Source organism: Oryzias latipes, chromosome 22 (assembly GCF_053564925.1).
Source record: "Oryzias latipes strain Hd-rR chromosome 22, Olatipes_Hd-rR_3.1".
Taxonomy (NCBI): Eukaryota; Metazoa; Chordata; class Actinopteri; order Beloniformes; family Adrianichthyidae; genus Oryzias; species Oryzias latipes.
The window spans coordinates 324,441-340,799 of record NC_136258.1 but is presented as its reverse complement, the minus strand read 5'-3'; the positions used below and the strand labels follow the sequence as shown (position 1 = coordinate 340,799).

At 38.4% G+C, this 16,359-nt stretch overlaps 2 protein-coding genes across 24 annotated transcripts in view; one reads left to right on the top strand and one right to left on the bottom strand.

Moving 5' to 3' along the window:
* Positions 1-338: 338 nt before the first annotated feature.
* Positions 339-5,222, bottom strand: tmem151bb (transmembrane protein 151Bb). The gene is made up of 2 exons (XM_011480691.4): positions 5,088-5,222; positions 339-4,850 (listed from the first exon to the last, which is right to left on the bottom strand). The coding sequence occupies exons 1-2, from the start codon at positions 5,163-5,165 to the stop codon at positions 3,441-3,443; spliced, it is 1,488 nt and encodes a 495-aa protein (XP_011478993.1). The 5' UTR covers positions 5,166-5,222; the 3' UTR covers positions 339-3,440.
* Positions 5,223-5,335: 113 nt separating this feature from the next.
* LOC110014764 (uncharacterized) overlaps positions 5,336-16,359 on the top strand; it is a 31,998-nt gene continuing 20,974 nt past the window's right edge. For 19 of the 23 annotated variants that reach the window (XM_078940510.1, XM_078940506.1, XM_078940496.1 and 16 more), the window contains exon 1: positions 5,587-15,620. The gene's annotated coding sequence lies outside the window, so the exon portion shown is untranslated. The other 4 variants (XM_078940502.1, XM_078940495.1, XM_078940516.1 and 1 more) reach the window with 4 other exon arrangements.

Sequence of the window (16,359 nt, the reverse complement as noted above, 5' to 3'; positions counted from 1 at the left end):
TTCATTTCAATTTTTATTGCATTTTTTTCTTGTAATGTATTTTTATTTCAGTTGTTTTAACCGTATTTTATTTTGTATTGGTGCCCTTTGGCCCAGGTCTCCCTTGAAAAAGAGATGTAATCTCAATAGAATTTCCTGGTAAAATAAAATAGAAAAGAAAACAAAAAAAAACCATTATACTGAGCCCTTGAAAACCAGCAAAGAATGAGATGAGCTCCAATTCATATTTTTTCTTTAGATAAGAAAAAAAATCAGCTCTGTAAATTTTGTTAAATGCGCATGTGCATCAGATATTTGCATATACTGTCCGTAAACTCCACTGAAAGAGGTTGAATTCCTTCAAAAAATCAAATTTTAACCTCAAAAGTCTCCTTCAGTAGCAAGCTAGCACATCCCAGTGTGCTCTTTCAATATTGTATACATGTTCAACAGACAACAGACGGAGAAAACACAGTTTTTACACATTAACATGATCGTTATTCTGCTATCACAGATCAAGGTTATAATAGTTTCGGATTTTTTATTAGTTTTAGTTTTTATTTCGTTTTGAATTTTTGTTTTTAAATTTATTTAGTTTTAATTAGTTTTTAGAGGCAGCTTTACTAGTTTTTATTAGTTTTTATTTTTCGAAATTGCTTCGTTTTAGTTTAGTTTTTATTAGTTTTAGTTTTTTCTTCTTTTTTTTTGTAAATTAGGATATTTGTCAGGTGCATGATTCAAAATCACCAGAATAAGTATTGTATAATAAAACTCAATCAAAGATACATTTTGAAACACTAATTATTCAGAGGACACAAGGACAACCATCCTTAAATTAAAATACAACAGCCGATAAAAGCATTACGTGACCTGCTCTCGCTTCTTTTTCGGGGGAGGGCGGGCGACAGGCTAGCTTGTCTAGGTACTGTTGATTTGTGTTTTTGTGTGCGCCTTTTAAATGTACTTTCAGATTCGTAGGGTTTTTCCCTTTGAGGAGCGTTCCACAAATTTTGTCTCCAAAGACTTATGTATTAACAAAGACGAAAACGAAGGATTTTTTGGGGTTAATATTAGTTAGTTTCAGTTCGTTTTATACACACAACAAACAGTTTGTTAGTTTTCGTTTTTTTAAAACTCTCGTTTTTATTTTTATTTCAGTTAACGAAAATGTTTTTTCAGTTCTAGTTTTAGTTTTTTCGTTCGTTTTCGTTAACTATAATAATCTTGTCACAGATGCATAATGAACGTACAATACATGTTTCTCTGCTGGTGGTTTACATTCAGTTATGTTTCATGATTTTTTTTTTAACACAGAATCTCTGGAGGAAGCGATCATGCAAGTGCTGTCATGGCCTTCTTCTCATTAAAATCCTCTTCCACTTTCCGTCCAGGTGTTTAACATCCACAGTCTTATTTTCTTGTGTTTAATGACTTGAAACTACCTTTGTAGCACAGTTGCCAGTTGTCTCGTGGCAGTAGGCAGAAGAAAAGTTGGATTTAAGACACAGTTTTCAATCTTTTCATATTCATATCTTTTCATATTCCTCATATTCCCTTCTCAATGAAGGGTTGAGTTTTCCAAATCTGTCCAAGTAAAGGTCAACATGGCAGCCTTTGTTTTAAAGATTTGCATTTAAGGCAAAACGTTTGAAGGCTAAAAAAGGAAACAAGTCTTTAAGAAGATCGAAGAGAAGCTCCGACAGGTCTGCTTTGGGTGCTTCTTTGCAAAACTGAAAACTCTTTGTTGTACTTCTCCAACATGTGTTACAGATGTTTAAAGGAAAAGCTGCTCAACTTTAACAGTGATTTGCAAATGCTTGTTTTGAGTTGCCACGTAGGACTAACAGTCAAAGCAGAAAAAAATCTGTTGCTGAAGAAGGAGAAAGAGAGATACAGAACACTGCACTAAAGGTCTGGCATCAGCGGTTTTCATTTGATCAAATGTTTAAACATTTTAAACATTTTTTTTTAAGTTTTACTTTTTCTAACAACCTGATAGAAAGCTCAACTTTCCATGTGTTAAAATACAGTATGCTAAAACAAAAAAGTGCCTTCACTGCTGCACACAGTAAGAGTGACAATTTCTTTTTCAGATTTCCCTGGGATGTGAAAAACTAGTGCATAAATACCATTGACTGTTTATAAGAACTGAACTGACATTGTGAGGACCCATCTTCCCTGGCATTTCAAACAGGAAGTACACACCGGCTACAAGAAATAAAAAATCAATAGACTTCTATTGAGAAATAAACAGCTATTACTCAGTCACTATTTGTCAGAATAACCATCCTTTCTCCACTTCCTATTTTTAACATGTTCTTGTTAATCCTAACTTTTTTCCATGATATTTTTTCTGTAAAACAACTTATTTTAGTAATAAACTGACCAATCAGATGCCTTAACAAAAGCATGTGACATTACATTGAACGTTCGAAACGTTTCATTAACAAATTCTCCTGAGCCCATTTTCAGTGGAAGGGGTGTGGTCCTCCAACAAGCTCACCTCCTACTTTGGTTGCCATAGAAGCGTTGACTAAAACTATCCCTGACCAATCACTGGTTACTGAGAATGTCTGGCTCCAAAATCACAGCATCCAAATTGACAAAAAAAATTGATGTTTGACTGAATTGACTTCATTTTGTTGGAATCGGAAAAAATACTTTTTCTATGGGTGATGTCACACTCACTCACTCCAGTTCTCTTAAACAGTCATTGATTGATGCTAACTAGATTAGTGAATATAGACCACAATGCATAATGTTTGAAAAATGTGTCATTAAAAGAAAACTAATTGTTTATTTTTTTTTAAATCATCCAAGTTTTCGTCATCAGAACATAAATGACATAAATAGTCATTGTAAAATGTTAGTATTTATTAGAATTTTATTTTGGCAGATGGGTGACATCATTTTTGTCGGTCAAATAAAAAAGGAGTGAGCTTTTGCCTAAATTAAGTTAAAGTCCAGGGCACTGGATAGTCCTGCACTACATAGCCTCGTAGTAGGGAATTTAAACATATCCCATTAATGCTGTACTGGAATTTCTGGATATGAATAATCGAGGTGGAACCATTGCAGTTGATGATGAGGTCAGCTCCTGCTTCATATGCCCAAAAAGCTGTTGTGAATGAAAATGAGATGTTTGCTCCTTCCCACTGTAAAGAACCTTTAAGGTAACTATCATTTAAATGAGATCTCTAAGTTAGGGTGTACAGCGTAACAGTCTTAGTATCCTTGGTTTCACCAAAGCCTGACAGAAAGAGATTGCTTTATCCACAAAAAGTCTTGTAGGAGTCATTAATGTGACTCCCACATTAAGGATTCAGGGAGTTGTTTCTTGTGAATGTAGATTAGAAGTTTGAATGTGGCTTTCAGACCTTTAAGCATTCTCTGTATCTGTGTGTCAACCTGCTACAGAGGTTCTGTATGACCACTTCTTTATGACCACAGAGATTCTGTGGTCATAAAGAAGTCTCCACGCAGGCTCCATTTCTGTGGAAAAATCTGTGATTTTGGCAGTTCTCACTGCAGTGGATAATGAGAACCGGATAGCAGTGAGCGTCTTGATAGTCTGGAGGCTCCCCGTCATCTGTAGTGAGACGCTCAGACAGAGAGTGGGTATTTTCACTGGGACTCTCCTGGTCATCCAGACTTCCGCTCCTCCAGAAACAGCTGTGCTGGGACCCGTAACGGCACGCCAAGGAGAACCGGCTACCACTGAAGGGGATGCGAGGGCTGGATCTATTGCACATGCTCAGGGCACTCCTGGAGAACACGGATGAGCAGCTGATTGCTCGGTGACAGCGCTCACAATTCTGACGAATTCCATTAAAACTGGATGGGCACTGGGCCAGATCCATTAGGCCAGCTTCAGAGTAGCTAGGAACCAGTTGCTGGTTGGAGCGAATGTGCCATTCCAGCTCTGTGCTGTCAATAGTGTTTACACGGGGGATCCGGGGCCAGTAAGGCCTATCGTCACACTGGGTCACGGGGATGTAGTCGTGTCCAAAGAGCTTCTCCACACGATAGTGAACATATGCAGTGCGGTACTCATTAAACACTCTGAGAGGCCAGGAGAAGGTGAGGAATGAAGCAAACCAGAAGATGTAGTGGGACAGATACCAAGGTTGGTGCTCTGGGTCAGACAGCACCATGACATACTCCTTCAGATCAACATTTTTCAAATGCATGCCCTCTCTGGCTTCCATGTAGTCGTCGAGGCCCTCGTTGTCAGTAAAAAACTGTGCTCTCTGAGTCAGGTAAGAATTCTCAGACTCCACATTGGCAAAACTAAAGCACTTGGTTAACCGCATTTTTGTAAGGGGAGACTTCTCTAGACCCAGCAGCTGTTTCGAAACATCTTTGACCCCACAGTGGCTGTAGTCAAACTCAGCCTCCGCTACATGTGTGTTGACTCGCTCGTGGTACACCTGTGTACTCGTGTATGCATCCCCATTGCGATAGCGGGTGACCTGTCGGGTCCTACGGACGTAGTGGTAGCTGATTGCCTTCCACCAGATGCAGGGCTTGGCCTGCTGCATCCTCTGGATGCACTCACAGATGCCCTCCATGTCCACTTTGTGCTGCAGCTCGTCCTTCACATGACAGTGCCAGCACTCCACTAGGTAGACCAGGTAGAGCATGCCCAGCAGGGCCAGGGGTATATAAATGTAGCCATCAGAGCAGGGGCTGTCATGGTACATCATGGATTTTCCTTTGAAGGCACTGTCAAAGCTAAGGCGTGTTACCTTGGTGACATGACACCAGATCATCACCCCCACACAGCCGTACATGAGAACAGACAGAAGGAGGCATTTCCAAAAACTCTCCCGGCAAAAGGATTTGCTCAGAGACTGCCTCAGAGGTCTTTGCTGATGAGAGAAAAATGAAATAAGATTATTATTTTTGTCATGAATATAACTCTAAGGCAAAAAAAAATCTTTTAAGAGTCTGTAGGGGAATAGATTATGTTATTTAAGCAAAAATGTGTCTGTGATCATGGATTTCCACAAAAAGGGCAAGGCAGACATGTCTGCAGTGTCTGTTGGCGCACACATTCAATCATTGAAGCTCTGCAAAAAAAGGAATTTGGATAAATGTCCCGTTACCTCGTCTCTGGCATCCTCCTCGAGAACGGTGGTCGTGCTGCTTTCACTGGCAGTTGCCACCGACGCAGGAGGAGACATGGTGCCTGGCAGATAATAGGGATAATGACAAGGGGTGGAGTGGAACAAGATTTTCTGTAGTATTCTCCGCAGCTTCTTTCACCCGAGTGGAGCCGCCGCTATGCCGTTCAGGAATATGTTTTTTATAGGGGAGTCGAGGAAACCCGATTGGTGTGGAGACCTCCGCTTCAGCTGTCGGTGCCGCGGTAACGTGGAAGGGGAGGAAACGGCTCCATCTGCGCGTAATGACCGGAGGAATGTGCCCCCTGCCCACAGGGACCCCCGCGGACTCGTGGAGGTGTGCGGGTGGTGACGGTTCGCCAAAAGCTGGTGCGGTCACTGTCCTTGGTGCTGAATGAGGCATAATGCGCCGCTTAAAGGAACAATCTAGTTCCATCCCAAAACGTGTTTATTTCCCTACGTTTGTCCCTCTGGACCAGGGGTCTGGAACCTTTTTGGCCGAAAGAGCAATAAACACTTCATATTTGTAAATGTTATTTCGTGAGAGCCATATAATATATTTAAACTAAAACTGAAAATACAAGTGAATGTGGGCATTTTATGTAATTTCAATATTTTTAAAGTACAATAAGTCAGTGGATTCTTTTTAATAACATTGTTATTGTAACGGACTGAGTTGAACTGGGTGGCTGTTGGGTCTCGTTCTAAGTTCCGGAGTTCACTGAACGCATCAAGCAGAGATGCTGATTGGCCCTCAGTTCTGTCGCTCAGCCTGTCGTTGGGGGGTTTGGACCAATGGGGTTCAGCTATGGGCCGAATAAGGAAATAGGAGGACTTTTTATTTTTTTTTTATTTTTTTTTTTTATTGAACAATTGCAACATACAAAACAAGAAAATACAACAATTATGCACATTTAATGTACAATAGAATTCTGAATACAGAACAAACATGTTGCATTCTTTAAAAAATACTAATTATTAATAATAAACACAAAAGGGAATAAGAAATAAAAAGAAACAAAAAAATAAAGAGAAAAGAGAAAATGCGAGAGTAAATCTATGTCAGCACTCCAAAAGATTTACAGATGCTAATTGTTTTTTGAGCTTTTGTATTTTTTGAAGCAGAAATTAAGTTTAAATAACGCTGCAGTTCCAGTTTGAACACAAAGAAATCCGGTTTTTTATTGGAAAATTTTCTTTTGTGTATATGAAATTTAGCGATAAATAATACCATGTTTACACAAAAGAAAGCATCACGGTCTTTGACATCAAAGCTATGAAAACCCAAAAGTATGTTTTTATAATAAAGTTGTATGTCAGCAAAAATAGAATCGGTGATAAATTTGTGAATGTTTTTCCAAAATCTGTATGTAAATTCACAAGACCAGAATAAGTGAGAGCAGGTTTCAGGTTGTTTCTGGCAGAAAGTACAACTGGTGTTTATGTCAGCCTTAAATTTAGTTAAATAATGCTTTGCTGGATAAAATCTGTGTAGGAGTTTAAAAGAGATTTCTTTGACTTTATTTGTTAAGAAGTATTTTTGTGGTAAAGACCAGACTTTTTTCCAATCAATGTTAGAAGTGAAATTAGCCCAATAATAGATAGCTGATGGAACAGAAACTAAATTATCTTGAAACAAAGCTCTGATTTTTGAGTTCAACTGTTTAGCGGAAGTGAAGCAGAAATTACCCAGAGGAGATTTGAGCACATCAGGAGGATGAAGAGTCAGAGGATGAGCGCTGTAGAAACCCCTGAATAACATGCAAAGCGCAGACGGGACGGCATCAAACACTACTGCAAATTCTTTTGGAGTTATTGGTACTTTATACTGCTTTGTGAAATCTGAGTAGTTATATAATAATCCAGGTTCTTTGAATAATTGATTGAGGAAAATTATACCATTATTAAACCAATTATTTAAAAACAGAGTTTTCCTTTTATAGACAATATTACAGTTATTCCAGATAATACAACTCTGTGGAGAAAAGTTGTGTTTGTAGATCAGAGCCCAGGCTAAGAGAACCTGTTGATGAAAATTTGACAGTTTCAAAGGGATTTTTGGAATACTATAGTTACAGCATAGCAGAAAGTTAAGGCCTCCTACCTTTGAAAATACAAAATGTGGAATAAAGTTCCAGATAGATGTGGGGTTATTAAGATATTTCTTAATCCAGATTACCTTGAGTGTATTGTTAAGGGCAGTAAAATCAATACAATTTAAACCGCCTTTATCAGAGGTATTTAAAATAACAGATTTTCTGATATAGTGAGTTTTATTTCTCCATAGAAAGTTATATAATATTCTATTAATTGTATTGCAGACTGTGTTATTAACCTGTAGAGATTGAGCTGCATACGTCAAACGAGAGATTCCTTCTGCTTTTGTAAGCAGAACTCTGCCCTTCAAAGACAAATCTCTTTGCAGCCATTGGTTTAGGTTTTTTTTGGTTTTATCTATTATTGGAGAGAAATTTGTAGAACATTTGGATTGCATATCTTTAGTGATTTGAATACCAAGGTACGTAACAGATGTTTTTACAGGAATACCTTGGATAGATGTAAGCAAACAGTTTTTAACAGGCAGAATTTCACATTTATTTAAATTAAGGGTAAGTCCTGAAGCTTTAGAAAAGGATTGGATAATATTAATCGCCACAGCTACTTGTGAAGCGTCTCGGAGAAAGAGAGCAGTGTCATCTGCTAGTTGACTTATGAATATTTCCCTCTCAGCCACAATTAAACCTTTTAATGGGCTGAGTTTGATATGTAGGTTGAGGAGTTGAACAGAAAGAAGAAACAGATAGACTGATAAGGGGCATCCCTGCCTTACCCCACGTTTCAAGAAGAATCTAGGAGAAGTTCCGCTGGCGAGTTTTATAGAACTATTACTATTGACATATAAAGTTTGAACAGCATTGCAGAAGAATTGACCAAAACCAAATTTATTTAAAGCAGCAATAATGAAATTGTGTTCTAAAGAATCAAAGGCTTTATAAAAGTCTAGAAAAAGAATGAGACTGTCATCCTGCACGAGTTCTGAGTAATCTAGTATGTCTAAAATTAATCTAATATTGTTTGAGATATGACGATTCTGCATAAACCCAGACTGATTTTCATCAATAATTGTATCTAAGACTGGCTTTATTCTATTTGCAAGAATCAAAGCCAATATCTTATAATCACAATTCAATAAGGTGATTGGTCGCCAGTTATCTAAGGAAAGAGGATCCTTTCTCGGTTTAGGGATCAAGGTAATCAGTCCCTGAGATAACGTGGGAGGGAGTGCACCCTTGTTAATGCTTTCTTCAAAAACTTTTAATAAAAATGGGGCTAAATTGTCAGAAAACTGTTTATAGAACTCGGCAGTAAGGCCGTCTTTTCCAGGAGATTTATTTATTTTCAGATATTTTATAGCATCTGTAACCTCATTCAAAGAGATGACATCATCACAACAGACTCTGTCCGCTTCACTCACTGGAGTAATATTATTGACAGTGTTAAGAAAGGTAAGGGCAGATGTTGAACAATAGTTGGAAGAATAGAGTTTACTATAAAAATCAGAACAATATTTTGCTATGGTACTTCTATCATCAGAAATGACCCCATTAATATTTAATTGTGAAACAGAATTGCTATTGGACTGGTATTTCTCTAGCCTGAAAAAATAGGCAGAGTTCTGCTCTCCTTCTTCAATCCACCTTCTCCTAGATCGGATAAACGCGCCTTCTGCTTTGCGTTTATAAATGTCATCTAACTTGTGTTGTAAGTCTATTAAAGCTGTTTTATCCGTTTCATCTAGGACATCTGTTGGCTTAGATGTAAGAAGAGCAATCTTCTGTATTACATCTGTCTCAACAGCTCTTCTTTTTTTTGTTAAGTCAGAGCTATATTTTCTAAAAAATTTACCAAGTTCGTATTTCAAAAGTTCCCAATTATTACAGAATGAGTGTTCAGCTAGTGCATTGTTCCAATAAAGTTTTATTAAGCGATGAGTTTCAGAAATCACCTCCAGATGCTCAAGAATGGTACTGTTTAACTTCCAGTATGAAGCTTTAGTGCCAGAGGAGCTCGACAAAGGGACGGTTAGATGAATTGTTTTGTGGTCTGAAAGCGGTGTGGCATGAATATCTGTTTTAACATTTTTTAAGTCTTTAGAAGTAAGCCAGAAATCAATGCGTGAGTGTCTGGTCTGTGATTTGTTACACCATGTATAAGCTCTTTGGTTTGGATGCGAGTCTCTCCAAGAATCAATTAAATCTAAATTTTGTGCAAACAACTTTATAGGAGAGTTAGAGTCTGGACTCCTGGGAGGCCATCTATCCATAGAGTTATCAAAAACTGAGTTAAAATCCCCTCCAAATATTATAAAAGACTTTGGGTATTTAGACAGCCAGTGCAATAAACGTGTTTCTAGTCTATTGAAGAGAAGATTATTTTCTGTTTGAGAGTTGAACCCGTACACGTTGACTAGAATAAAGACGGAATGGGCTACTTCAAGTATCATAAAAATGTAATGACCATCTTTATCGCTGTCAGATAGCAAAACTTTTCCATTGAATCTGTTTTTGAGAATGCAGACACCAGCAGCTCGCTCTGTACCATGTGACATCCACACATCATTTCCCCACTGTGACCTCCAGAAGGATTTGTCTTGTTCAGTTGAGTGGGACTCTTGGATAAAACAAAAATCTGAATTAAACTGCTTACAAAACAAAAAAATGGCTTTACGTTTAACATTGTTTCTTAAACCTCTCGCATTTAAAGAAATAATGGATAAAGACATGAAGTTGAAATAGAAAAAAAGAACAAAAACAAAAGATATTTAGACCAAAGAAGAAGAAAAAAGAAGTTGAGTTAAGGATTTTTGGTCGCTTAGGAACAGAAAGAGGATAAGAACCTGCAAACCATTACAAAAAAAGCTGTGAACTAAGACCCTAACAATAATTATTTCCTTATGAAATAACACCAAAGTGATGGGCGTTATTAGTCCCATCTTACTCATAAGAGTAAATGTTTTAAGAAAAAAATAAATAAAAATAAAACCCACAATGCTGATACTTGATTCACATTTAAGTATAATGTAATACTTAAAATAACATTATAATGTTATATCAAAAACAAAATTAAAGCAAGATAAAAATTAAAATAAAAAGTAGCAGCTTGAATGCAATAGCTTATGAGCTCAAATAAAATCAAATTTTAAGCAACAGTATCATTTTTGATAAATGTGGAAAATAGCAAAAAACGTTCAGATCCAGCTTTCACATCTGCAGCCTTCGTTAAGGCGGCAGGATTTCTTTACCATTCACAAAGGCACGTCCTCCAACAAAGAACACCAGCTTGTTCTCCCTCCTGGCTTTCTCCACAGTCGGTTTCTCCGTTCGCGGTCCTCAGCAGACAGATCCTCCGCCATCCTCAGGTTGTGTTCTTTCAGGAAGGCAGATTTCTTTGCAGCGCGCCAGACAGCATCGCGGTGAATCCTCGCAGTGAACTGGATGATGATCCCTCTCGGTTGGTTGTTGTTCGGTCTCTTCGGGCCGAGTCTGTGTACCGTATCCACAACATCGGGGAGTTTGTCTTTTGCCTCCGGTAGAACAGACTGGCAGATCTGGATCACTTCTTGCCGCACGTTCTGATTTTCTTTCTCAGCCAAACCGCGTAGTTTCAGATTCCAGCGGCGGGAGTAGCTTTCCAGCTGGGAGATCCTTTTTTCCTGTGTTTCCACGATTGTTTTATATTTCTCCAGTTGTGCCTCAGCGTGGACCACTCTGTTCTTCATGTCACTAATTTCAGTACAAACGACATCAACGGAGCCTTTTACAGCTGAGATTTGCATGGAGTTCTCCTGCACAGCTTTTTTCATCTCAGAGATCTCTCTGGAGTTGCCGCTAATTAACTTTTCCAGAGTGTCTGACCTCGAGTTTATCAATTGTGTGAGTGACGAGAGTTGAGAAAGAACAGCCTCTGTCTCCGTTTCTGTGACTTTTCTCAGCTTACCAGCTGGGGAAGCAGTGGGTGTGCAGGGAAGAGCAGGGAAGTCTTCTTCTTCCATTAGGAATGGTTCCGAAACTGCCTCCATGTAGTCATGCATTGAGTCAATTAATTTGACTTTAGCATCAGTAGTCTTACTCGACGCAGACGGCTTTGCAGGATGGCTAACGTTAGCAGGTTTGCTAACAGAGCCAACACTCGCTAGCGATTTCTTGAGTTCCGTCTTTCTCTTCTCGGCTTTGCTCATATTGCTTTGAGAACTATGCAAAAAGTATAAAAAAATGTAAAGAGGTAAAAAAAAATCAAGAAAGGGTCTTTGCTCACCGTGTATTATTACAAAAAACAGTTAGGTTTGCAGAGCTCAGCCAAACACGACTGTTCAGAGCGCCATCTTGGTCACCCCTCAATAGGAGGACTTGTACTGGGGAATATAAAGAAGGGGGGGAGCGCTGTCGGCGGGACAGATTCAGGAGTTGCTGATTAAGTTGTACGGCGTTGGTTACGGCCTGCAGTAACCAGAATAAAGAACCTTAAAAGAGGTTAAGTCTCTGTTCCTCAGTGTGGGAAAGGGACGCTACATTATGCTGTTGCTATTAAATAATGAGTATTTTTTTACCATTAATGTGACTTCTGGTGCTGCATGGTTTTGCTGATGGTCTAGTCTGGTTGATACTTGGTGAGTTTAAGTTTCATGCAGGTGTTGAGACTTTCATCAATTAAACGTGATCGTAGGTTGGTCTTATTGTTCTTTAGATGTGAGAAAGACTGCTCACATGCAGACGTGGAGCCAAATATTGTCAGTAAAGCAATACTCACACGCTGCAGTGTGTGGTATGTGACGGGCAGCGTGTTCTGATCAGTGCGCGTCTCACCTTGCTGACTGCACACAGTACCCCTCCCCTTTTCCTGCTCAAAGACGGGAGCGCGCAGCTGTAGGGACGGCAAATGAGTTTCAGGGTTTTACAAACTCTGTGTTATAACAGATAATAGCAAATTGATAGTGGCGCAGATTTTTTTTCTCCAAGCACTGCTACTACTGCGCGCCCCCCTGGCATCGCATCGCGACCGAGAAGGATTGGTCTAATGAAACTGTTTTTAAAATATAATTTAAGATTTGTCTGCGAGCCAGATGTGGCCATCACAACAGCCAGATATGGCTCCGCGAGCCATGGGTTCCCGACCCCTGCTCTGGGCACACGTTTTATAAAACGTCTTGTAAAACGTAGCAGTTTTATAAAAACTGGCTTTAAATTGTGGTATAGCTACATTTCATTTTCTTAATTATTTTCTACAAGCCTTCTCAGGATCACGTGACTTTTGATTTTCTGTCTACCCTGAACATAAACACAGCGGATAGTCGCTATTACATCTTATTTTGTGGGCTAATCTTTATTTGGATAACACTTCTAGCAAGAAATATAAACTTTACTTTCATAACATCCATTCATTGTAGACATGCAGTTTGTTGATTGTTTTTTTCGTTCAATTTTACCTCAAAAGGGATCTGAAATCGTAGAGAAGCCAGATTTGATCTTTTCCATTCATATCGGCTGGCTTTCCTTTTTTTTGAGTAAAACACCTTAAAATAAGATTGATTGCGGTTTAATTACTTTTATTAACACGTAGGGACACATATATGGGTCTCATGTTTCTTGTTGCTGTTGTGGCAATCACTAGTGGAACAGCCTTTGAATGAAAATTGACAACAACCCAGAAGGATGTTGAATTTAGGACTGCTGTCAAGCCAGCCGTGATTCGAATCTGCGGTGTCAAATCAGCCGCTCCTGAATTTTAGTGCACCAGTATTTTCAGCCTTACGGTAACTGAGCGAACACGGCTGAAATCCATTTCTGGTTTTATTTCTGGTTTTGAAAATAAGTTTAAAAAACCAAAATCTCAAATGAATGATTGAAATCAAAGAAATACATTCTATTTGTATTTTAATCAAATATACATTTACTATGAAAAAAGGCTGAGATAAGATTGGGTGTGTATAAACATACTCCCAACCCTATCATAGCTCGTTTATTTTTGATAATTGCAACTGTATTTTAATTTTTCCCATGTGGACATGTTATGATATATGATTTTTGAGACTCAGTACAAAGAATTCATAATGAAATAGAAGTGTAGACTTAATTTAAAGGTCCAATACTGTTTGGTATTTGTGATTAAATGTTTAGGATCCTTAAATATTATTTCTTCATAATCTGTGATAGTAAGTAAGCAAATAAGTAAGTTTACTTCTCGACTTTGTTGACTAATCACACACAAAATTAATATTAATATTAATATTACCGTTTGACATAATATTGCTTACTTCTGCCTGACATGTTATGCTGTCTTTGAGAAACTGTTGTAAACTGGATTTTTCAAGTTTCGAACAGTCTTTTTTTTTAATCGATTATTCAAAAAAGTCCAGAGGTAAAATATACTACAAACTATCATAGATTATGAAGGAATAACATTTAAGGATCTTAAACATTTAACCCTTGTGCTATCCTAGGCACTTTAATATTGGGAGTTGGGTCATTTAGACCCACTAGACAGTGCTCTGAACCTTTTTTCTTCAATAATTTTTAATCTTCATTGGTGTCCATGTGTAGACGCCTTAATGCCAGAGATGACCATTTTGCATTCAGTGTGTTATTCAGTTTACAGCCAGTAGGGGGCGCCGGGGTTTCACTCTGTGGTTCACTGGTGGTCACGCAGCAGATGCATGTCAGTCTCAATTTTGGAATGGAGTCAAACAGTTTTTTGACCTCGCTAAGTTCTTCTCGGTAATTTACATATTTTCTTTATATTTATTCAGTTTTCCTAAGGGAAAACTGTGGATTATTGTTCACTTTTCAACCTAAAGAAAAGGAATTAAAGATTTTTCTCTTTTACTTTTGGACTGTGGATTTTTATTGGATCGTTGGAGAACGAGGAGAGCTGCAGGAGCGTCAAAACTGATGACTTAACACTGGAACTATACATTTTAGTCAAGAAACTGGCTCTTTATTGCTGTATTGGACAACAACCCAGTCTCATCCTAAAATGTGTAGTAGCTACATTTGTCCACATGGAAATGCGTGAGAGTTTTACAAAAACGCCCCCTAAACTGTGAGGGGGATACGTTTCATTTTTCTATTCATTTTCTACGAGCCTTCTCAGGATCACGTGACTTTGGAGGTTTGGCCTGCCGTGAGCAAAAAACATGGCGGATGCACGTTTTTTTTTCGGTGGAATATCCCATAAAACAAGATATTTTGAGGACTAATTTTTATTTTGACAACATTTCTAGTGAGAAATATACCATTTTCTTTTAAAATATGCTTTCATTTTGGACATACAGTTTGTAGTTTGCTTGTTTCATTCAACTTTTTCTTCCAAAGGCTCTGTTACGTTGGAGAAACACGTTAACTTTCATTCATATCTGCAGACGTGCGCGTGGGTCACGTGACTAATATGATTCTCTTTTTTTCCGCAGAAAATGCCATAAAATAAGAGTGATTGTGGACTAATTTATTTTTGAAAACATTTCTAGCAGTATATATCCCCTTTATTTTCGTAATATTGCAGACATGAAGTTGTTTGTTTGTTACGTTCAACTTTTCCTCAAAGGATCTGAAAGCGTCTGATCTTTTCCATTCATATATGCGGGCTGACGTTGGTCACGTGACGTGCCTTTCTCTTTTTTTCCTGTGGAAAATCTCGTAAAAAGGTACGTTGCGATTTACTAATTTGTTTTATTTACATTTCTAGGGACCCGTGTATAGGTTTTCTCGTTCCGTGTTGCTGTTGCGGCGATCAGGCTTTGATTGACATGTGACAACAAACCGGAAAAATGTTGAGTTCAGGGACGGACCAAAGAGTTCTTTAAATTGATTTTTCTGCATTTTAATTTATTTACACTACGAGTCTAATGGTGTGTGATAAAAAAAACTATAAATATTATGATAAATGAGATGAAACAATTATTTTGATGGAGTTTATAAAATATTAGGATCTATTATATTCTTTTTTCTTTAACTGTCAATTTTTTGACGTATCTCATATATTATAGTATTACAATGAAGTGCTCTAATTTATCTGTTAAAAAAGGTTTCATCACTGTTTCCTGTAGTAATTCTCAATAATGTTTTAAATAGGATATATTAAATAGGATATATTATCTAAAGTAAACAGGCTTTTAAGCCTTCAATTTGCCCCAATTGACATGAAGTGCGCATTTCGAAAAGCCAGTGAACGCAGCGTCATACGGGCACCCCCACCCCACTCCCCCGGAAACCCCCGGGATGAACCCGCAGGAAGGCGCGCGGCTGAAGAACTCTTGGACAGCTGGAAGGTGGGCGATGCTTTGAACTTTTCTCTGTAGAAATGTAATGTTTAGATTTGGAAAACCAGAGATGGGTTTTTAGTAAAAACGTGTTGGCTGTTTAGGATAAACGTCCATCTTAAATTGAAAAGGCCGCAGGATCACGGTGAAGGCCTCTTCTGTATAAAGGACGGGGGCGGAAACGTCACGTGGTCTCCGCAGAGGTAAGTTTCCTATTGGGTCATTTAGCCAGAAACGGGGGTCTGCAGCCCTTTAAACAGCTAAGAGCCTTTCAAATGTCTCACTGTCCAGAGCTCAGTAGGACACACAAGGTGTCTCTTCAGCCTTTAGAAAATCAAACACTCATTTGCATTTATGTTATTTTGGAAACTGGATAACTACTGGGGTTTACAAAAGCTTTTTTTTTACACATTGTAGATTTTATGTTGTTAGTACATCTCAGCCAGTATTTCTTTAAGGGCCTATATCATGCAACATCAACGTTTTAAAATTTTAAAGTGTATTATAATGTTAATTCCTCACAAAAACTAATCCACAGCAGTATTTTGATCCATTCACGCATCTCTCAGCATTCCTCTGAAACCCTCTGAGCACCAGCCCCTCCCAATTCACAATAAGAGGGTCCTCACATTGTGACGTCATCATAAGTGAGGAGCAGCCTCTTCTAGGAAGAGCCTGTGCAGCTAAAACCGCCTCCAGGCTAACAGACACGCCCACTTTCTCAATGGAGCTAGTGGTGATCAGCAAAATGCTTTCATTGCACAATATTCACATCCATCCATGGACACCAGTGAAGATCACAAATCATTGAAGAAAAAAGGTTCAGAGCACTGTCTAGTGGGTCTAGATGACCCAACTCCCAATGGTAAAGTGCCTAGGATAGAACAAGGGTTACACTTTCTAAAGTTGTTGCATAACTGATCAAGCATGATGTGATGGGTT

What these genes read in the sequence shown, in the direction of transcription:
- tmem151bb (XM_011480691.4), bottom strand. Translation starts at nt 5,165, where the DNA reads ATGTCTCCTCCTGCGTCGGTGGCAACTGCCAGTGAAAGCAGCACGACC. An exon ending in AGGAGGATGCCAGAGACGAG is followed by an intron (nt 4,851 to 5,087) that starts GTAACGGGACAT and finishes TTCTCTCATCAG; the next exon opens with CAAAGACCTCTGAGGCAGTC.